General features: G+C 37.7%; 2 protein-coding genes across 3 annotated transcripts in view; one reads left to right on the top strand and one right to left on the bottom strand.

Annotated features, from left to right (window-relative positions):
• MOSPD2 (motile sperm domain containing 2) overlaps positions 1 to 9,671 on the bottom strand; it is a 32,743-nt gene extending 23,072 nt beyond the window's left edge. Inside the window, exons 1-3 of one of the 2 annotated variants that reach the window (XM_082277642.1) lie at positions 9,623 to 9,671; positions 9,355 to 9,421; positions 256 to 411 (exon numbers count right to left, since the gene is read on the bottom strand). In XM_082277642.1, the coding sequence (XP_082133768.1) occupies positions 256 to 411; positions 9,355 to 9,421; positions 9,623 to 9,631 (232 nt within the window). In that variant the 5' untranslated portion in view covers positions 9,632 to 9,671. The remainder of the gene's footprint in view (positions 1 to 255; positions 412 to 9,354; positions 9,422 to 9,622) is intronic. The other variant, XM_082277643.1, reaches the window with a different exon arrangement.
• A 1,166-nt stretch (positions 9,672 to 10,837) lies between these two features.
• Positions 10,838 to 23,480, top strand: FANCB (FA complementation group B; the record flags this gene model as incomplete). The annotated part of the gene is made up of 8 exons (XM_082279501.1): positions 10,838 to 11,770; positions 12,763 to 12,915; positions 13,437 to 13,529; positions 17,274 to 17,402; positions 18,259 to 18,425; positions 20,474 to 20,928; positions 21,723 to 21,960; positions 23,060 to 23,480. The coding sequence occupies 8 exons, from the start codon at positions 10,838 to 10,840 to the stop codon at positions 23,478 to 23,480; spliced, it is 2,589 nt and encodes an 862-aa protein (XP_082135627.1).
• Between the last annotated feature and the right edge of the window lie 460 nt (positions 23,481 to 23,940).

Here is a 23,940-nt window from a genome sequence, read left to right as displayed (position 1 = left end):
TAGCTGCCTTCCTTCCTTCCTCTTAAACACCCCTTTCAATAGACACATGGAACCACAACAAAACAGAGACTACTGGTCAACATAAAAAGCAATAATTTTTCTCTCTCTCTTTTTTTAATTTTTAAGTTCTTGCTTAGCTCTCTGTGGTACTTGCAAGCCTTTAAGAGGTTCTTAATAAAACTACATGTAGAGGTCAATGATAGTTCAATAGGAAAGCAACACACACCTTCAAAATCACTATGTAACATAGCTTACCATTAACTGTGTATTCTTTCCTCCACTGAAAGCTCTCATCAATCATCTTTAAAGTATCATCCACAACATCATGACGCCAAATCAAGTAGTTTTCAACCCATTTATCATCTTGCTGAAGTCTTTCCACATCTCTAGAATCATATTTATCTGATTTATCTAGAAAATAAATAAGTTAGTGTCTATAGCATTTGCTACAAAAACATGAAGAGATTTGTCAAGTGTATGTCTACAAGCATCTACTAGGTAGATAGAATTTCTCTTGCAGTTTCAAATTTAAGCAAACAAGGCACAGCACGATAAATTGATGAAAACCATCTATCTTCTGCAATGATATTTAGGAACACTACTAGAAAAATATTTTCTGTGATTTTTATGCAAAGAAAAAACATTAGAAAACAACAAGGTGCATTTGGGACAGGTATATTTTCCTAAAACCAGTTTTCTATAATTAACATGAATTAGTATATAGTCTTAAGAGTTTGTGTACTGATGAACGTATATATTAAACATCACTAGCACATGCTTGAGTTCTCAAATTTATAGGCATCAGCATGTTAGACCATAAAATGTCTGACAACAACTATTAAAATGTGTGGGTTTGAGTACGCACTATACATAATTGCATTAAACAAAATTGTTTTCTTTAAAAAAAAATTACAGCTTACACTTGTCATAAATTTTTATGCCACACAATAAAAACTGCATGCAACTCTAGCACAAATGTCCCCAAGGCTTCTTGTATCTTCTTGTATCATATTAGCAACACAGTAACAGGCTTATACGCTTTTGGAAGCACTTCAGATGAAACAAGAGTCGCTGCTGCTCCGGGTTTTTTCACTTATAGACAGGAAAGTTTAAACACAAATGCTAAGTGGACCTATTTCTATTGTAGATATGCTTAAACAAAGGCTCAGTTTTTAGATCAATGCTCCTCTGAGTAACTGGTATAAATAGAATGTAAATCAAGAGCCCATAACAGAAACAGGCTTCTGAAAGCAATAGACACTGATACACATCTCTGCTAACTACTAAAAAACCATAAACTGTTAAGCTATTCACTTAAATTCATGATTACCATGGAAAAAATTACGGCTGTTAATAAAAGAGATTTAATTTTCACATACTGGAAAGACTCTTCCTCTATCAGCAGCAATAAACTGCTTTCAGAGCCATTTACAACTGTTTAGAACTGCTATGGGATGGCTTGGGAATCTGTATTACAACCGGACAACTCTGAGGAAGGAGTTAAGAAAAAGACACCATTACATTCTGCTAATATATATTGTTTTACTGGCCTCCATGCAAAAACTATGACCTATTTTTCTTGCCTTTCAAATTCCACTGTTTCCTGCTATAATTAGTCAATGTAACTGTAAGAATATATTAATTTAAATGTGTCCATTCACTAAGAGTCCTTATAGTTGCAGTCCCCCAATGCATCTTTTCATGTCTGCTTCTCACATACATCATCTACCACGTTCCTTCTTCATTACGCCTCAAATTTCTCCTTCCCTTGATCCCATCCCACTACTTTACTTTGTTCCTTAGATAAACCTAGAATTTAATCCCACTTTCCTTAATCTTAGTCCCCTACTTTCTCCTCTGCCCAAAAGCCTCTAATCCACTAAAAACTTTTAACTAGTGAAGTTCCTTTTCTCTTCATTTCCATACTTGCACCAGACAACTGATTTCCTATATTCTGACTAAGCCCAGTGAAGTGATCACTCAACACCAGACTGAAACGTTTGTGGCTCTAGAGGAACCACAGAAGAATTGTAAAAATCCTGGGTGTGAGATTTTGTAGTCTCAACAGCTCATTTGAAATTTGTAGTTCCCCCAATGATTTAGGAAGTTTTGTCTGAGAAAAAGCAACAGTACTTATTCCAAGTTAACCACTTCACCTTGGTTTAATAATCTCTAACACACACTGGCTTCCAGCTATGAGTGACTGCAGCTAATCAATCAGCCAAGTACTTTGCTGAAATCAGTCCCACATATATCTTATATAAAAAAAGGAATTTGGGTACTGTGTAAAGACAAAACCCACTACCAGGTAAAAACTAACAGGAGATCATTTCACCACTTTCTGAGGCTGTCTTTGCTTTCAATATCTGTTTGAGAGCACATCTGTCAAAATGAGAGAATTGTGCACCTTGTATCAAACTGTAATTTAAAACTGACATATCATTACATGGAACAAACCTCAGAACACATTTCTTGGCCACCAACAAGTTGTCCCAAACTCTGAACTTAAAGAATATTATTAAAAACACATTTAACTTTGTGGATATTTTAAGAAAATGAAAGTGAAAGAGAAACAGAAAATGTTAATCCAAACTTCGAACATCAATGGAAAGCATGCTGAATTCAAAGATAGGGATAGTTGAAAAAGTACTTTTCCCTCTCTTCTGTAACTAAATTTTCAACAAGGCACATGTAATCTGAATTTACATATATGCTACAATACCCCCTAAAACCAGGGGAAACAACTAGTCAAGTCCTGCATCCACAAGCACTTGCAGAATGCCAGTATTTGAATCAGGTTAGCCTAACAAGATTGACAGAACAACAGTACTGAGTACTGAATACTGAATGACTTTTACCTGATTTATCCAATTCTTGCTACAAATTAAGTCAAATTTAGAATGAGAATGTGAGTCCAAAAGAAAGGTGTTTTATGTCACACACAAAAAGCAGAGTGATATAAAATTGATGGAGTCCTTCCAAGAACCCAGTGATTGAAAATGTGTCAGTTCAGAGGAGGAATTCCTCTTCAAATCTGTACATCGCATAATTCTACAGACATCTGGAAACTTGTTTTCAAACTTCTGTGACATTATCAGAATGTTTCTAATTTTAAATAACTCATGGAACACTTGAGTGTAGTTACTGTATTATTAGAAACTTCTGGAGTTAAATGAGAATTAGTTGAAAGAAAATAAGACATCTAGGATTCTCAATACAATTTAAATACATCCTGCACAACTAAGAGGCCAAAAAAGAAACACTATTTGAGAGGCATCCATATGGAAATTCAGGTGAAACTACAAACAGAATGACTTACCTCAGACAACCTCCAAGCCTATCCATTTAAGATACCTGCAAACATATACTGATGCTTTTCTCAAAGGAAAATGAGGTGCTTATTTCTTCACACTTGCAGGACTGTCACTAGGACACTGAGACATTAAGTTTAGGCCCCCTCAGCTCAGGAAGAGAGACATCTCTGTAATTAAGTCCATAACGAACAGAATTTCATAAGGTATTTGGAACACACATCACTTGCCCCAAAGGTAAGACAAGGAACAGCACTACCAGCTACTTCTGTTCAGAAAGAGCTGCTGAAAACCACGTGTGTAGCAGCAGTACCAGTCTTTTGTGTAACATTTCATAGTCCAGAGGCTTGGCAATCTGGTTGCTCCCTCAGTCCAAGACACTCAAACCTTTCTGTATCATAGAATCATAGAATAGTCCCACAGCCCAGGGAAGAGGCAAAACTGGGATGCTGCAAAACTTTTGACCCAGAAAACTGTAGAAACTAAGCAAGACTCAGATACAAAAATGCAAGAAAAAGCATCATCTGCCAAATTCAAAGTTACACATAAGGGAGTGACAGTAGCAAGATGTGGCCATTATTAGCCCTCTTTATTCCCTTAACTGAAAGTTCCTCAGGAAAATTTGAGTGAGCAAAACTGACCAGGTATTTAACTTTATTTTGGAAACAGTTGGTCAAAGTTACTTTCATTTTCCCATTGAGCATTTGAGGTCAAGAGGAAAGACTGGAAGAAGAAAGTTCTGTTTGAACAGCAACTTCTTATATTACTTGCCTTCCTTTTTTTTTTTTTTTCCTTTTGTGAGGAGTTCTGTTCTTTCCATGAGCACATCCTGCCCTTTTAATAGTTGTCTTCTTCAAGCTGAGAAGCTTCTAGTGAAACTGTATCACTTAATTACTACATTTCAACATAAAGGATCTTCTATAACACAGACAACAGCTCTGAAAACAACTGCAGAATTACACAAAACTAACCGCACACAAATCTCACTGCAATACTTTCATTAGAAGGTTTCATTAAGTTCTCTGAGGCAGAAACTGTAAAATCCCTTCTATTTACATCACTTTTTTTTTTAATGCCATTTAATTACAATGCCAGGAGCCCCTGGAGCAGGTCTAGTAGAGGGCTGCAAAGATGATTAAGGGACTGGAGCACCTCTCTTATGAGAACAGGCTGAGAGAGCTAAACCTGCTCAGCGTCAAGAAGAGATGACTGAGAGGAGACCTCATCAATGTCTGTCAGTGTCTGAAGGGAGAAGTCAGAGGATGGGCCCAGGCTCTTCTCAGTGGTGCCAAGCAATAAGGGACGAGGCAATGGCACAAACTGATGCACAGGAAGTTTCACCTGAGTATGAGGAAGAACTTCTTACTTCTTTACTGTTGTGACCAAGCACTGGAACATGTTGCCTAGAGAGGGTGTGGAGTCATCCAAAGACTGTCTGCATGCAAATTTGTGCCCTGTGCTCCTTGATAACCCTGCTTGAGCAGGCTGGACCAGACAAGCCACTAGGGTCCCTTCCAACCTGACCCATTCTGTGATTACCACGAGAACAGCATTGTGCTGCTGTGTTTTCTTCTAGTGCTCACGCTTTAGAAAATATAATACAAGTTTGAGAATATTCAACAGGAATATAGAAGAATAACTACAGAACTCAAAACCAGGCACAACAGCAAAGTCCCACACCCCACACCAACTTAATCCAGAGAAGTTCAGAATTTTAAAACTTGAATGACCCTTCCCTTCAGAAAAAACTCTTATCTAGAAAAGTAGAGTTACAGAACAAGCCATATATAAAGCTAAGTAGGGACAGCAACTGCATGCCTTTTAATAGAAAAAAACCAAAAACTTAATTGTACAAAGTAGAGGAAAAAAAAGCAACTTAGAAAAGTATGTCAAGTGTTACATTACACAGAGACTCAATTTAACTGCTGTCTTAAAGCTATTTCAGCCAAGAAGTCTCTGTCTAAAATGGTCACAATTATTTCTCTGACTTTGGCTACAAAGACGAAACCCATTTTAATTGGCTGTTGATGCCAAACATTAAGCTAAGTACTATTACAGTTCAGGTATGTGCCTTCAGTTGCTAGATGAGAAAAATCAGCAAGACTAGAAACAATTTAAGAAGTAAAAAAAGTAGCCATAAAGGGACAGGGATGAAGAAAAAACCGAACACCATTTCCATCCAATAAAGAATTACTTCAATGAGCTCAAGCAGCGGTAAATAAAATATTTGCCTCCACAAAGTGGAATAAACAAACTTTTGGCAAAGTTGAACACTCTCAGTGACAATAAAGACTACTTTCAATAAAAACCTCAATCATTAATGTTACAGAACTTTTTATGAAAGTGTTTCCCATCTTATCCTTCCACTATTCTCAGCCTGAAAGCCAAGAACCAGGGAAAACAGACTTTTCAGAGCATAAAAAGATACATGCAGGTATGCAAAACATTACTTTAAGAGTCTTCTACAATAGTCTTATCACTGTTTTTTAAGGGTCCTATATGTCTAAAATTGTATTTACAATCAACCCATATGATTAACAAAACACCTTTGCTACTGGCTTAAAGAAGGTCAGGATGAAATTTAATCCTTTACATTGGAAGGATGGGAAACCTCTCTTGTAAAATCTTTTTCAAAAAATTAAGCTTTGCCTAAAAGAAAGGAAAACTACGTTAATGGGGAGGGCCAGGAAATAACAGGCAATTAGAAATGGTTAATATACAAAAGGAAATGTGAAGAAAACTAGTTTACTGAAAAAGTCTAACAAGACTTGATTTTAAACAATTTCCACTGTAACATTAAAATAGAAAGTAATAGCCCAGAAATAAAAGCTAATTTTAGAAATCCTCTAAGGAATGGAAATTCACTATAGAAAAAGACATGCTTGTTTGATAGAAAACATTGTTAGTGCCAGTCAGTACTAGTAAAAAAATCTTTTGTTTTCATTGTTCCTTTCACCAGCAAAATCGTTTACATCACCAACTCTCACAAAGAATCCAAAGAGGCAAAACAAAAATTAGGCCCAAAACCAGTGAAGACAAAGTGCCATCTGCCTAGCACATCAGACAGCATTTGCCAGTCTATTGGACTAACATGACCTTTCCACTATTGGAAATAAACCTTTTAAATGCAAAGGTTTCATTACTGGGACATATATTCCTCACAAGAGCTGAAGCTGTCTTTGGAACCCAGCTAGAAAACTGAAGAGAAAAAACCACCACAAGATCGCTGTTAATATTAAACACTGCTTTGCAGATAACATCCAACAGTGGCCAAGCTTTCCTTCCAGAACACTTCAATGGCCAAATCTGCTGAACAACTTCAGCAAGAAACTTCTCTTGCAGACTCTGGGGAGATGAACCAGCAAGGTTCTCTGATACTTCATCTTTCACACTATGTCTGACTATCAAAAGCATTTTCTGATTTGGTCACATAAATGAAACAACTGTAAAATTCAAAAAACCAGATTTATGGTGCTTTCAATTGCTGAACAGAACTTTTCCCATCTAACCTTGAAAATTATCAAGGCCACAGCATATTACTATAATAATAATTATAATACATGCTGTAATATTAGACTTTTCTGAATCATCTATATAATAATATCTTTGTAGATTCTACTTTAATCTAAAAATTGTATTCTGCCAATAAATAATTTCAATTAAAAAGTAGGATTTCAAAGACCCTCTAAGTTTTCATTTCATAACAAAAATAAACATTACTGTAAGACCATCACAGTATTTTTGACCAATATCAATTCTTCCTGCATGAGGAGGGGCAGGAGGGAAACCAGTAACTGGGAGTTACAGAATATGGAAGAACTACTTCACTTTTGAAGATCAGAATCACTCTTTCTAGAATAACCAGTTACAGTTTTCCTCAAAGGGAAAACAAAACAGTGGCAGCTGCAACCTCCAGAAAAAAAAACTGCCTGAAAACTTCTCAAACTTTAACAACTGCAGTTCACCTGTAAATGGAATAGAGTTTGCTCTGTAGAGGCCCGCAACTCTATGACCACACTAAACTTTACAGGAAGGATCAGCTTCTCAGTGTAGCCTGGCAGTGCCCTTAGTTTTGAAAGCAGACTAAAATTGCTGGGTGTGAAGCAATCATTTGTACCTTTGCACCACAAAGTCACAGGTTTGAGGGTGTCTGCCTACCTGCACCCCCACATTCCTTTGATTAAGAAGCATAAAATAATACATTTTAGAACACAAACAGTAAAGGTTAATAGACCAGTACAAATTTAAAATCATGTGTTTTGCACTCTTGAATGTGGTCATGGGAACATTAATTTGCTTGTGGCATTCCTAAATTTGTGGCAGAATCTTAAAAACATAAACTCAAGAAAGTCTTAATCCTATTTTCTTGAAAGGGCCAAGAGCCCTAAACCATGACCCAAAAATGGGCTTACTGAGGAAAAAGTGTTCAAAACACTGCAAATAGGATTACAGCTTACCTTGCAACAGTATTCAATTGTTGTAATGGCTGTATCAGCCAGCCCAACAGAGGCATCCTTACAACAGGAGAAACTTGTGGAATTTCAAGATTTTAAGTGGTAGATCAACTGAAGGAGTAATACTCCTTTTCCACAACTACTGTCCCAGAGCAGTCCTAGGCCTTCTGAAGTAATCATTTATGAGTGTGACTCTGGGATAATAGAATCCAAAGCAAGTTGAATCACCTACCATATGAAACTATACACTAATTGAAAACTTTCAGAGGCAGAAAAAGTTAGCATTTAAGATGATCCTCCACTCATTCAAGCCTGATCTTTACAAAGATACCTTTATTCACTCATAAATGGTAAAATAAGCTCTTTCTACTTCAACACTTTCTAATAAATTTTGTCATCAGAAATAAAGGTCATCTCAAACCAAGGCCAAAGTAGTCTTCTTTTTGGAAGTTAGCAGAGTAACCATATGAGGCAAAGTTGTACCACCCTCAAGACCTTCAAAGTTTTCCAAGAGCATGTTCTAGCCCACTGCAAAGAAGTCATAGAAGCATGTAACCCTTACATAAAGGTGACAGCTAGATAACCTCAATAATTCTGATCAGAAACATCAAAGCAAGGCATTTGTTTGCAGAACTGAGGCTCCTATTAAAGGAGATGCAGGCAACACAATTACTGGACTTTACTGTATTTGCTTTAAAAATTGCACAGAAGCATGTTTTCAATAGAAAGTCTCTAGACAGACATAATGAAACATAGTGCTTACTGCAGTTGTTAGCATACTCTACGTTTTTTCAACATAAGCAATGCAAATTAACCTTGAAATAAAAGGAAACCACGCTAGGCTTACCCCAGTCTTCCCTCTCCCCCAGGCATCCCCAGCATCTCCCGGCCTTCATTTACAAATTTAAATGCACCTGCACTTAAGAATCGAGTTGGACATGCAGCATGATCTTAATTATGGCCTGCATAAATTTCAAGTGCAAATTACTCCAGAAAAACAACTCTTCCTTTGACAAACTCGGCGAGGTCAGAATGCCTCCCTTCCCTGCCATGCTTTATATCCAAAGAACACCAAGCACAGCAGTGTCCCAGATCCCACTCTGCAGCTAACCAAACACAGCTGCAAGAGAAAACGACTGAGAGCTTTGCCCCAACACACCCCGCAGCCCAAGAGAGCGACCCAGCAGACAGAGAGCACCGAGAGCCAGCACAGAAACCTGCTGTGCATCGTACCCGTCCACGGCTTTGGACATCTTAAGTGTACCAGAAGTTTAGATTGGACATTAGAAAGAAATTCTTCACAGAAAGACTGATTAGATGTTTGAATGGGCTGCCCAGGGAGGTGGCAGAGTCACCGTCCCTGGAGGTGTTTAAGGAAAGACTGGACATGGCACTCAGTGAGATGGTCTGGCTGACAGGCGTTCAGTCACAGGCTGGCCTCGATGATCTCGGAGGCCTTTTCCGATCCAGTCGATTCTGTGAAAGGGCACATACGCTCACAGAGCTGGGAAAGTGAGATACCTGGCGACCCGAAAGGAAAAGCGACAGTGGACAAGCCCCAGAGCCCACAGCCACCGCTCCCAGCTCACCTGGCAGGTACTCCGCCTCGAAGCGCCGCCGGGTCTCGCTTATCAGCGCCGCCTTATCCTGTCGCTGCTGAAAGGAAAGAAACGGGAGGACCGTGAAAGGAAAGGCCGGGGCCCCAGATAGCCCCATTCCCTCACCTGTACGGCAGGGCCCGGCCACCCGTCCCGCCAAACCACCAACCCCGGGCGGCTGCGGACGGCGGCTAGTGAGGGAAGGCCCAGCAGGCGGGCAGGAAGGTAGCACTGAGGGGGCAGGGGCGCAGGGACTCACCTCAGCCATGATCCAGCGGGTCCGCCCGCACTGAGACGGCTCCAGCAGCGCGAGGGGCGGCGGGAAAAGGGGATGGAGCGGCGCGTGACTCCGCCGGGGGGCGGGGCCCCAGGGCAGCCGGCGGCGGGCAGGCCCCGCCCCGCCCCGCCCCGCCCCGCGCCGTGGCTCCACCCCCGCCCGCGCTCCCGTCGTGCTCCCCGCGGCGGGAGCTTCGGAGCGGCCCGCCCGGCCGGGAACCGCGGCACGGCCCCTCTGGAGCAGTCGGGAGCAGCCCCGCCGGGAGCGGCCCCGCTGGAGCGGCCCCGCTGGAGCGGCCCCGCTGGAGCAGCCCCGCTGGAGCAGCCCCGCTGGAGCAGCCGGGAGCGGCCCCGCCGGAGCAGCCGGGAGCGGCCCCGCCGGCGCGGAGCCCGTGGTCACTGCCCTTCTCTGTACCCGGTCTCTGTGCGGGAGTTCGCGGGGCCCGGGCAGGGAGGGAGGGCGGCAGCGCGGCCTGAGCTGGGCGAGGGCCGTCGCTGCGGGCCCCGGAAGCTGAGTGAAAGTTGGTGAGACGGCTGCGGTTCCCTCGGGGTCCCCGGGCCCTCTCTGGGCGAGGAGGGAGAGAAGGAGGTAGCCTACTTGCCCGCAAAATGAGTGGATGCTTCTTCAGAGAACTTTCTCCTTCGAGGCCTTGTAACTTTAACAAAAAATGAATTATAGTTATTAATAAACGCTACGGCCGAGAGAAGGTTCTTTAATTTGAGAATTCAAAGCACCGTTACTTTCCAGTGTGATCAGCATATTTGTGGCGTTGACACCTTCAATGCAATCTCACAAATTGTGAGTGTGTGGTTTGGTTTCTATCAATTTGTATTATGCCGTGCAGCTGTTGATAACCAGAGAATTCATACTTTGGTAAAGAAACATTTCTGAAATGTTTCTGTTACTTAAATCTCTCAGTACAAAATTGCTTACCACCATTATTAATCTGTGAAATTAAATCACATACTGGCGTCGTTCTCAAATTTTTCTATGTTATTGCTTTGCAACGCATAGTTTTTCTTATTCGTAAGGATCTATTCAGCTAGTCCCAAAACAATTTAACTTTTTTTTTTCTTGTTTGCTTTTGTAGATGGAAAATGTCCAGATAGGTTAAAATTTCCACAAAGAAATAAGCCTGACAGAGATGGGGACACATATGGTTTTCGTGTAGAGGAATATACATAAAGATAAATCAAGATGCTTCTGAGTGAGCAAGATCAATTCTTGTCCTACAATGGCGAAGTCCTTGTATTTCAGCTGTCAAAACCAAAGCATGCAGAGGAAGCAGATGATAAAACAATGAATTTATGTGTCAGAAGGATGGCGTTCAACAGAGACACTAAGCTGTTTGTTCAGAAGTCTTCTGGAGTATTCAGCATGCATGCCAGTCACTCAAAAATTGAAATGATTTGTTGTAGCTGCACAACAGATTCCAGAACAGGGATTATTCTTCCTTGCATTTTGATGAAGAAGAAAAAACAGAACAATGTCAAATACTTTGTATTGTTGCTTCACAGTTCAAATCAATTTGAGCAGTCCTTTTATTTTAAATTGGATTATGAGCTGAAAGAAGACATCAGGTTGTTTACTGGCCCATCCGTGTTGTGGAGACAGGCCAACAAGCTGTTCTACATCTCTTCCAACACCTGCGTGGTTCAAAGTGCTCCTGTTCAGCTTTCTTCTGTAGTGTGGACAGGTGAAATTGTAGATGAAGGCACTGCGGTCTTAGGGATAAGAACTGCTTGCCTGCCAGAGACTGAAGATGCAGATGGGTTTTCTGTTTCAGATAGAGCCATCTGGGGTAGTGAGTTCTTTGGATATGCAATTGAAACACAAAAAATGCTGGCTGGCACGTGCTTCATGCCTCATGCTTACAGCAGAGTGGTATCTTCTGTCTACATCTGCAGGAGTGAGAGATGGAAAAAACAGCTCCGAATATCACTTGTTGCCATAACCCACAAGAACCAGCTTATTTGGTTCCAAAATGGTGTCCCTAAAGGTGTTTGTGAGCTTCCTTATGCAAAGCCATGTTCAGTAAAACCAGCTGTAACCAGTAGCAATGATTTGCTATTTGTTGTGTATTTTGCCTCTGGAAATAGCTGTGTTGTACAGAGGAGAGACAGCTTACAGGTACTGATGGCTTTAAACAGCTCCATTTTACCCATACATTTTTTGTATGTATTGTCTTATTGAAAGTCCTGCAACTGAAAATCTGCATATTTAAGTTCTTTAGATTTCTTGTTTGTTTGTTTATTATTGTTGCTGCTGGTAAAATAACCTGTCTAAAGTATGACATTGTTTTGCTTCCATTGCTTGCTTATTTATCTGGAAATGAAGCTGGGATTCTCTCATTTAGTAATACATTTATGAATCTGACCAAAGCTTCTGTTGCTAATTGCAAACTGCAATAGTGGAGAACTTGAAGCTGTAAAACAATTGTGAGTGTGCCTAGATGATTTGTGTTAGAAGTAACCTGATATCATTGCAAAGCATAAGCTTCTCATTGGAACATCAAAGCTTATTGAGTGTCATTTCCTAATAACAAAAAGTTGTTTCTAGAAAATGTCGTTTTATGAAAATGACAAGAAAAGTCCTTGCTATTGTCTCCTAAAATTAGGAGAGACAAGGTTTCTGCAAGGGTTTTGTAATAATCTGACAGGAAGACTTGTATAACTTAGGAAACAAAAATTTGTACTATTTAGTTGTTGGCATTATTATAAAAAATTGTCTTTAACTTTCAATCATATTTAAGTCTTCTGTGAAACAAAGATATGTCTCAATATCAAAGGTATAAGGCCTTTAACTGATCTTCAAGTATTATTGCTTCTAAATAAATGTTACAACATTCAGCTCTTAAGCTGTTTGAATACACTGAAAAGTTGTCATCCTCTCTGCAACCTGTAATATGGAAAGTGTTCTTTAAAGAGAAATGACTAATTTTTCCCAGAGTTACATAGGCTCTAAATGATGGAGTGAGAGTGAGAGCTTGAAACTTCTAAATATTACTGTATTTCACACAACTGAACAGGCTCCCTCTTAATGGAGAGCACACTTCATCAAAATGAGATCTCAAATACAAGATTTATTCTAATAAATGTATTTTAAAACCTCTTCTACTGTAGGTGGCTTCCAAATGGCCAAAAGTGAGATGTATTCTGGTGGATGATTTTATTGGCTCTGGAAGTGAGCAACTGTTACTGCTTTTTAAGGATGACTCCAATACAGACGTGTTAAGTACATTCAAAATAACAGATCTTGGGGAGGTCAACTATGAAGTAAGTTTAGCTTTCCTTTTCTCAGCTACTCAGTCTGTGCTTACTAAATTAAGAAAACCTCAACAAATCATTAAAGTATTGATGCAAAATGAAATTGGATGTCTGCTGTGAAATGCTCTGAAGTTTGAATACAATATTTCCTGCTGTAATCTTAAATTATCTGAAGATTTTATTTTGCTTCTTTGATTGTATCAACATTCTGTTGGGAAATTAATGCAGTTGCAAATGCTTCACATACATAACAGTTTTGCCACAATTCTTACCTTTTGGCTGAGAACTCTTAGTTTAATTAAGGCCATAGTGCTTGTTAATTATCTTCTCATAATTGGGTCTTTCCATTATGTACTATCAAATTGTATTTGCTTTCAGAAAATAGGATTTTTCTTTTAAAAGACATACTGTGATTCTGCTGGATTGCTGTATTTTCCCCCAGATTTTTATAATGCTGTGTAATAATAGCCTGTACCTTACCTTCAGCTTTTTAATTCATTCAGGGTTTTGGTTTTGTTTCTTTCTTTCAGAGTAGTATCAACTATAAACATGATGTTCCTGCTGCAGAAGTATTGCAAGAGAATGGTTTGCTTACTGTCCGAGCCCTTGAAACAAGATTACAGGTTTGTACTCAACAGTTCTGCCTCCATGTTTTCTATAAATTACTGTTCTGTATCATTACATTATCTAAAGGGTAAGGCAAATGATACTGTTATTATTGAAGAAGTGGTTCAGGGAAAAGGACAACATGGTTAAGTATTTATTCTTGAACCAGTGGTAGTCTGTGTTTCAGTTCTCTCTGTTGTTATAAGTGCATTTAGGTAATCGTAGAGGTCTAATTTAATTTTAATTAAAAGTTTGAGATAATGTTGAAGCTATCTTCGGAGCTTCTTAGCAGTCATTTTACTCATAGATGTTTAAATGCCAGCTTAAAAAAATTAGAATGTTTACTTCTTTTGCTCCCCGTTATATAAATTTCTGATCATGTAGTGGCATGTTCCCAGTGAGTGCATTTGCACAAATTGGTGATCGTGTTTATTTTACCACCTTCTGATGTTCGTGCTCCTGTTACTAGTGGTTCTATAAGGATAATTTTGAAAAGTAACTGTAGATAAAGCTAAAATGTATCCTTCTTTTAACTGGCATCATTTATAAAACAAACTGGGGGAAACTTGCTAGAGCTTCCCACCCAGCATACTCACCAATATGTGCTTTTGCAGTGTGTATATTAGGCTATACCTAATAATTGACAAAATAGGAAGATTATTTAAAAAAAAAGCTTTAGGAGAGAATGTAAATCTTATACTGAGTCAATGATGTGAGGTTATTGTTAGTTTGCTAAGGGTGCTTTAAAGATGAGATATTAAGTAATTGTTCCTGTCACCTGAGAATGAGTGAAAACTAAGTAGGGTATGGTGGCAGTTTTATTTCCAGCCTTTAAACATGAAGCAAATTAATTGGCAATAGCTTGCCGGTTAATAAACAACATATTAGAAAAAGACTGAAAAAGAAAAGACTTTGCTAGTTCTAATAACAAAATGCCTAAAGAGATATTGTGCAGATAAAAGCTGTTTGGAGAACAGTGGACAAAATGGCTTTTTCCTTCATGGAAAGGACAAGAAAATAGAAGCTGGATTAATTTTGAGGACCTCTTGAGGTCCCTTCCAATCCTACATTTTTACAGTTTGCTTGTTAGAGCCCTATTGGCTTTAATGTTCACAAGTGCAATCTTCCTTCCAAATGCATCTTTCTCTGTTTCTGCGGTTTTTTTCTTTTCTGGCAGTCGTATTTTGAAACTTACCTTACTGCTGCATTCTTGCCCTACTCATTACATTGCTTTCCTCTTCTACAAAACAGAAATCAGTTTCTGTGTCTTATTTGCTGCTTCTTCCACAACTGTAATGAAGGTTGTCCACCCTGCCATTGACAGCTGTATGTTCTATGTTCCATAACTTTGTTCTTTCAATACACCAAGTGGCTTCCAGCTGCACAGCTCTCTGAATCTGTGTCAGGATCAAATGAATTATCTGGTTTGCACTTTCTACTGGTTCTGCTGGAAACAAGCTACTGGCTGGATATTTTATCTATCGTGTGCTGGTTCTTACAGACACAGAATCCTTCATAAGACCTAACTTATTTCTATACTTTTAGATCTTTCTAATCTCTAATTTTCAAAGCTACGTGCTAGCACAAGATTGTAAGCAAATTGGAAATTTACTGTGTTTTAATGCTGTAAATCTTTGAAATTGTCAAGCTGGTGCATTTGGAAGTAGGTGCAGATATTTCTTTTTTTAACCTTGCAGTTGCTTCCTTGTTGAAATCCCCATTGTTCTGTATTATATTTGCTGAACAGTGAAGTACTCTTGCTGGCTTTTATAATCTAATGTGTAATTGAATTTCAAGGATGCTTGTTTTGAAGCAATACTGCATGGGTTCTGCTTAGCTTGGGAATTTCCAAAGGTTGTTTAGTCTTGGAGTGGTTCCTCTTGATACTTGTCATCAAAATTCAGGTATTCTAGAAATTTGCTATCAAATCAAGTTTTCACAGTCTCCATGGAATCTTGTGTTTTAGAGCAAAATGAAATAGCAGATGCAGCCCTTTTTCATCCTTGTTGCCTTAACCCTTGCTTCACATCTGCACAGCTGTTTTCTTAGCCACCTGAGAACTTTGGCAGGAATGAATTACAGTCCACTGCATAAGTAAGTTGCATTTAAGTTATACACAGTAATATATATAAATTGCATTTTGCAGGTAGTGAAATTGAAAAATAGATCAGTTTGTGCATTTTTGAACTGTGTATATACATTCTTTTGGGCCTGAATCCAGCCTTTTCTCCTTTGAAGATTTTTTCACTTTAACATGTGTTTAGTTATCTTCTGAGGAAGACATCCTTTGGCAGAGTACTGCAGTTACATTGCAACAGCTGAGGTTACAGGGTTTCTCGTGGTTTTAGTTGATTGTTTTGGCAGAAACAGAGAAGTGTCTTAATGTTCACTGGTCTGATCTTCCCCCCATTACTTGACAGTTTTGTAAGGACTATAATTCTGGTTTTACTCACAGCTCTATTACTTTGGCTCTGGACTGCCTTGTTTTTATGTTCATGTTTATTTTCTGTTCTCAGAAGTTTATTTTATTGGTTTATTTTATGGGTCTCACAGCACAAAACTTGTAACTCCTGCCGATGCTTGTAGTGCAGTACATCTTGGCATATAGCAGGAAGGATGTGCCTGTCACTTGTGACAGAGAGTTGATGGGGGACACAACTCAGTCTTGGGTTTGCCATGTGGTAAATTTCAGGCCTCTTTCTTGTGTTGCTTATGAGGAAAAAGGGCTTGCAAAAGCCAGATAGGTCAGCAAGTGTACAACAGTGAATTTTTGGCGATTTTGACTGCTTCCACATCTGTGCTTCCCCATTTGCTTTCTGCTTCTCAGTTGTTTATTCATGACTTGGCCCCAGTGGGAGTAAATGATGGCTTAGTATCCTGATGACCTAAATTAGGAAGGTATTGTAGACTCATCTTTGTTCTTAACTCTTCCTTTTTGTCTCCTAACTCAAGTCTGGCAGTAGATTATTGCTTGGAATCTGATGCTTAGATTCACAGTTTGATAGGTGACAATTTTTTTACAGAACTTTTCATTAGAGTGCTGCTGGTCTAAGTACCCTTTGCCTTTGAGCAGAGGACATCACTTCACTTACAAGAACTGCTTTTTTATTCAGGCTTATAATGGTGGTTTTTTTGTGTGTTATGTGTTTGGGGGGATTTTCTAAGGGAATGAGGAAGAGGAAAGTTTGGTTTTGCATTCCAGGGGTGAGTTTGTTCTCTCCTTGGCAGCATTGGACTTCTCAGGATCTTGCTTTCCAGATAATAGCTTTTGAGGAGCTTTCTTAAAACCTGAGAAGCTGGCATGATTTTTTTTCTTTATTGTTTGGTTTGTGGGCTTTTTTGGTTGGTTTTTTGGGGGATTTTTTTGTTGTATTTTGTTTAACTGAGACATAGCCTACATGTGTGTCTGTTTGTAAATCTGTCAACTATTCAGTATATTTATTTGGTCAATAATCATTACAAAATGAAACCTCTATCCATGAAAAAGTGAAGCAGGATTAATAATAAAAGATATCTATATAAATATATCTGAATATCTACATAATTTGATAAAGTTTACCTTAATATTTATCTTAAACTCTAGGCTTAATATTGAAAGACCAAGATTCTGAGATTCATATTTTAAAAACAGAGTAGCCTGACTTGAACATTTTTTAGAAATGTTACTTGTGATACTTGCATAAAAATGGAAAGCCAAAAGGTATTTTGATAGCTTCAGTGTCCTTTCTTATGTGCAGTAGCCTAATGATTATCTTTTACAGGCTGGTTGGACTTCTGTTCGAGAGCTACAGCAGCATTTAGGACTCCAAAAGAGGGTTATTCTTGAGTCTTGCAGAGCATTAATAGATCTTGTTGAAGAAAGAACCCATGTTCTACCAAATGCAAAACAGGTAAAATGCAGGAGATGGCCAGATCACTTCTGAATTCTGCCAAGCCATTTGTAGAGGGTGCTGCCCTCAACCACTTACCACTTCCACCTGTAGGGCTTGCCACTATCAAAACTCATTAGTCTGCTTTTTAAATCTGGTTCATTTTCTTAACTTGCCAGTATATGTAGTTAGGAGTAAATTTAGTTGTCTCTACTTGAAATTGACGTGCACAATACCTCCTGACAACCGAGTGGTATGGAGCAGTAACCTCTAACGGAGTTAGCAACAAACACGGGGGAGTGTACAGTTCTGATTGTCACATTTGCCTGTCTGTAATCTAACATGTTACAGAAAAGGAGTTGTCATAGAACTATGTGAGCAAAATTGATTTTATAATGGGGGCAGAGTGAACTGTGGGCTGAGAAGCTGATGGAGGTTGGGAAAATTTTTATCTTAATACGTTGTTTGAAAGAAGGCTCCTAATTTAATTGAAATGGTCTTGATCTCCCTTTCAGTTATTGTTGTGATATCTTTCAAGTTTTCCAGGTTTGGACAACAAAGTATTGAGCAACTAAATGCAATAATATAAGATACATTCTACCATCTTATATATTTGGACAATTAATTGTATGACAGGTCAAGATTTCGACGTGATGTTTACAAGGAGAGAACAAGTTACACTTTACATGATGATATCATCTGTTTTAAGAAAATTCAGTTCTATTTATTGTAGAGAATAAGCTAGTCGATAGATATGTTTCATTTTGTGTATCTTAAAAGCTCTTCCAGCAGTCACTTGTGGTAAAACATGAAGTAATGCAGTATAAAAAGAACCATCTCTACTTAATTTATCTAAAAAACCACATTTTTCTGTAAGGAAGGCCTCGTGTCTCTCTGGGATGACGTAGAAAATCCTCCTCATTCTCTTAGTAAAGAGACATCATTGGTGTCTGAAGTCCCAGAGCACTTTACAGAGGAATTGTGGCAGCGTGTTGTGGGTGACAGCCTGGTGGTTGGAGTAAAACTAACTGAATCATTTTACTTGTGAGTATATACACTTATCTAATAATTTCATTGGTAGTTTTATAGAAAATGAATATGTAGCTTAAGGTCTGCAGTAAATTTGAACTTTCTCATTTTGAACATCTGCATGTAAAGTGTTGGAAATGTGTCCTTGTCAGTATTCTTGCTGCTGCTTATCTCTCTCTAGCACTGTGTAGAAAAACATGTTGTACAGGCAGAAATCAGTTGTGTGAGTATGATTGCAACATTACTGGAGACTCTTTACAAAAGAGTTTTCTTTGACAAAAGTTATGGTTCTTTATAGTCCATGTTGACATAGCAATGCTGACATCAGTATGTGTTGTAAATAAAACTCTGCCTTAGCTTAGTTCCTGGTGCTTTACTGTTAGTGACTTGCCATTCCTGATTTGCTTCAAGAAGCACAAAAGAAAATATATTAAATTCTCTTGCCAACTAAGTAAATACTTGGCTTTTGAATTGAACTCTTCTAGTCGAGTATCTAATCAAAATATTTGCAAAGCTTGCATATTGTGTAAATTATGTGGAACAATCAGCCATACAATACTTAAACTGTCAAAATAATTTGTTTATTCTTATTATCATCTTTTAATTGTTTATTCTGTTTATTTTAATTACGCAGTCCTAGTTGTAAATACGACTTATGTAATTTTCTCTTACAGAGAGGGAACTAATTTGAAACACAATGTGAAAAAACAGGATTACATAAAACATAATATGAATTGTGTAATATAAACTTACCTTCTGACCCATGTTCCCACAAGCAGCGTAGCTGAGACTCTGTTAGGCTGAGCTCAAAGGCTACTGATGCCACTGAAAATCACTCAGGTGGTTGTGAGGGAGCTGACCTGTTAGGCCCTCTGGCCATTCTGCTGGAGCTGTGGGTATATTCTTTCTCAACTGCCAGATTGCTGTAACTTTACAAGAAAGTTGACCTCATCCTCTTGACAGCTTCTTTTAAGAGCCACAGAGGCAAAAGATTGTTTTTTGCCTCTTTAGTGTTTGTTCTTTTAGCTTTCATGATGATGCCTTTGCTTTTTTTTTTTTTTAAGTGAAACGCTTCATTCCTGTATAACTTCAGAGATCTTCAGCAGATTTTAACAACCAGCAGCAATCTAGCCCTCTCCCCCATTTTTACAGTTGAGAAAAGATCTATGGAGAAGCCATTTGTCCAAGGTTACCTGGCAGGCCAGCAGCAGAACTGGGTCTTCTGGGCTCCGTTTCAGAACTGTGTACAACAACCTGTGTTTGTGGGGAAAAAGGCTTGTGTTCTCTCCATTCCCATCACTGTAATTCTTTATTGATTATTTTTGTGCTTCCTACTAGTGTGAGATTGCAGTGATATCATAGATTGCATTATGAGATGGTGATACTTCTCTGTAAAGAAAATGAGACATTCATAAGACTTTCAAATGTCAGTGACATCTTGAGATTTAATTGATTGACAGAATAATATATTGATTGAGAGAGGATCTGAAACATTAATACTAGGATTTCATTGAAAGAACCCTGTGTTGAATGAAGTACTCCATACATTTCAGGAAATTGCTGCATGTTCAATGTAATGGTGTCTTAAACCTTTTATTTTACTCTACATTCAATTTTGTTTGAATATCTATATAAATGTACAGCATCAGAAGAGCTTTTAGTCCTCAAAAGGGCAGAATTTATATTTGCCACATTTTTTATTAAAAAGAAAGTTAAATCTTTAGAAAATAATTTATAAATGTCATAGACTATCTGTATAGGTTATGTAGAATTTTCAACTTTTTCTGGCTGAATTAAATATCCAAATTATTTCGGTTGAAATGAGGCATCTAACTCCTAGAAGCTCTTTGAAAATTCAGTCCACATTTTGAAAAATCTTTATCCTGAGTTTATATGAAACAGTCATGTGAAGGACTTAGCCTCTTTGCAAAGTCTGTGACTTAATCTGGAATGGTATTGGAATTTAGTCTTAAGTGTCTGTATGCATCTGCAGAGTTGTGGTTATTTGTCAGAAGACAAAAATGTGAACTGGGAGTGCAGTCATATTGTATGGATTTTCACAGGTCACTGAGTGAAGTCAGTTTATCTTTAGTGATGGATCAAGACTTCTCTTCGATTTCTCCAATTATCAAGTGTCAAAGTAAAATCATTAAGCTGAACAAAGCCTTCTCAGCATTGGCTATCTCCTCAAGTCAAATTGAACCTCCTCCAAAAAAGATGAAATTGGACTTGCATAGCAAGAATTACCTGAGACAAGAGTTTCCTGAGAGATCTTCAAGTATTCAGCTGGATGGAGCAAGGACACTCACTGCTGTCACCAGCCTTTCACCACTGTTGGCATTTCATCGTGTGTGCTGTGTAGTTCTTCTGCATGCCAGGAAGCAAAACCATCAGAATGATAGTTTACAGCAGAGCAAAAAGATTTCTGTAGTCTGTGGAAAAATTTTGTTAAGTCTGGAAGATATTTCAAATGGCAGATACTCAGTAAAGATGCTAAGGGATAATAGTTACTGTACAGGTAAATGGATTTATAACCTTTGGATTTATAAATAAATATATTTGATTCTTTTGTTTAAATTTCTCTCTGAACAAAAGCTGCATAGACCTTTTGTGAATTAAAAGCTAAGTAAAATAGGAGATGGAATATTTTTCAAAATGGAAAAAATGTTTTAATGAGTTGCTGTAAGGTTTTGGTAGCATTGGTGATGAAGGGTATCTGGAAAGGATAATTTTGAAGATAAGTTTGAGTACAGAATGCTGAAGCCTATGTTTTTTCTATAAATAAGATACTTACTGTAATTAGATACATAAGATTTTTTCTGATATACTACTACCTCTTAAATAATACCAAAATAATTGTTGCTCTTCCTCATCTACATGTATGGTAAGGTAATTTATTTTCTTTTTTTTTTTTAATATTTGTGATTGAATTGATTTTGAACTGGGCTTTTGCTCAGGTAATGAAATATCCTTTTTATTGTTTGCAATGAATTTTAATTTTTCTTCCTTTAATGTTGTGTCACTGCTAAAGCCAACATGTCATCTTACTATCACAGGAGGCTATTAATAGCCTTCTTTTGGCAAGGTGATGTTTATCTTAAGTGCTTTCATTATATTGGTGGTGCTCCATTAATCAACTGTTTTGCTTGACAGAGTAGGGATACGAATTCAGTTGAAAATTCCCAAAGATTCAGGTGCAAATGCTTCTCAAAAAAACTGGGAGTATGAGTCAAAAATCTAAGCTCATTTAATGCATGCAGCGTGATCAAAATATTTAGTTCAAATACCTTTTTTTACTGTATTTTCTTGCAGGTTCTGTGGAAGATATTCTTGCTGTCCTTGCAGTGTCTGTCAGATTCTCCTTTCAGATTGTGTCTTCTGACTTCACATTGACTCCAGTCAGTTCGTGGTTACTGGGAGAAATGGAGTGCACACCCTTTAAGGAATGCCAGGGCAACATATTCTGTCATAAAGCAGGAAATGTCCATGGTACAATTTTTAATTGGACCCTGAAAAATCCATTTGAAGGCGTTCTAACAATATTTTGCAGGTAAAAATCACTCGAAAAGCATCGCTTATATTCATCTTCCATACACCCTTTTTTAACTTTATGATGTTTCTCACTGGTACCATAAACAGCAACCAAATTTGTAACCAATAGGCTGCCAATGTGATGATGTGATAACAATCAGCAATAACAGAGCTGTTTTCAGATCAGAATTATGGTAGAACCTGAACTGTATTGTTTAATTTTGTCCAGGCTAGAACACAGAATTACAAATAAGTCTAGTCTCCATTAATACCTGCTTGGTACTATCTATTCCTTCTCTTCATTTTGCTGCATCGTAATTTTATATTTTTTTTTCTTACATTATTCTTAGTATAATATGTAATTTTTTTCTTCATTGTGTATTAATTAAAAAAAAAAAATCCTTAAGGGAATATTAAAACAAAAAAGCAACCAAACCACAAATGCCAAGTTATGTTAAATTAAAATTTATTGCTAGGTCATTTTTTTGTTTAATATTGCAATGTAAACGTAGTCTCATTTTGTACATATTTCTGCTATATTTATTTCCTATCTACCATGATTATGAAAAGGAAATAATCTGAAGTCTCACTGATGTCCTTTCTTATGCAGATTCTTGGACAAATATTTCCTAAACCAGGTTAATCAAGTTAGTAATACTGCCATAATTTATGACTTAGCTGGATAAGGCTTATAACATAAAAGGTACTTCTGGAGTATTGACAAATGTTGTTCTTTTGAAGAGTTCAAGCTAAAAAGTAAAAAAGAAAAGGTGTAACTTTTAAGAGTGTAAGGAGTGAGGTTCAGTCTTTTCCTTAAATTAGGAGTTGATTTCCTTTATGTAAGAAGAAAGGCTGAAATGTTTAAGAAATCAATCAGTAAAATTTAAAGTCTCAAGACTTTTGGTTCCTTTTGAAAAGGGATTTTCTTGGTACTATTCACTTTTGATCCCATTTCACATTAACAGTGAGCCCCGTGTTTATGGGTTAACTATGATTGTATTTTCTGTATCTTTTATTCCTGTGTTTGCATTGATCTTTTATCTGGCTAGGATATTTCTGTGATAGGTGCAAACTACAGAGTGTTCTTTTTCTGACATCATCATCATTTTGTTTTACAGAAATCTGACCATCTTGTTCCAGTGCCTTCACAGCCTTACTAGAGTTCTCCCTCCAAGCTGCAGTGTAAAACTCCTGAGATCTGGAAGCAAAGCAGTACTTACTGAACAGTTAGCACTGGCTTTGGAAAAGGAAATGCTCACCTTGAAGAATTCTCTTTTCTTCAAAGAAACTAAAGCTGAAAACAGCTTGACATGGGGGAATGAGTCTGGCAAGAAAATCAATAATTCTCCTCTGGCTTCTTTACTGGACACTGAGGAAGGAGTCCAGCAATTCAGAAAGAAGTTTCAGAATGAGCAGGAAGAGAATGTGCAAAGTATGAACCAAACAATGAATGGTGCCCTTTACCAGAAAACAGCCTTGAACATAGCAGAAGCTCAGCTCAGTTCAGATATGATTGTGTGGAGACTGAGCTCATCCTAGAAACTATTGACTAAATTTATTTTGAAAAATTTTTTATTAAAGTTATACTATTAAATAATATTTATATTTTCATGGGTACTTATACTGATTTGTATTCTATAGCATTTCTGTGTTATTTCTACAGATAAATACTGGTATTTTAATTAATGACTATCGGAAGAATTTAATATTAAAGATTGAGTCATTTTTTTTTTACAGATTTTAAAAATACATTCCTAAGATATTTTCTAATAATTCCTATTCCAAAATCATAATTCTTGGACTAAAAAAGAACTATTTTATAAAACAAAATTAATAAGTGTGTAGTCTTTAAAATAGTTCTATTGAACTTGAAAGATAACTATTTACACATGTAAAATGTAAGCCCTTTTTAGAAATTTTAAGGTATGTATAGGGAGGACCTAAGTTATACAACCAATTGTAATTCATAATTTGAGTGTGGAGTTTGACAAATTCAAGG

The sequence above is a fragment of the Coloeus monedula genome, assembly GCF_965178545.1.
Source record: "Coloeus monedula genome assembly, chromosome: 3".
Taxonomy (NCBI): Eukaryota; Metazoa; Chordata; class Aves; order Passeriformes; family Corvidae; genus Coloeus; species Coloeus monedula.
Note: the sequence above shows the minus strand (reverse complement) of the source record. Positions and strands in the feature narration are given on the sequence as shown.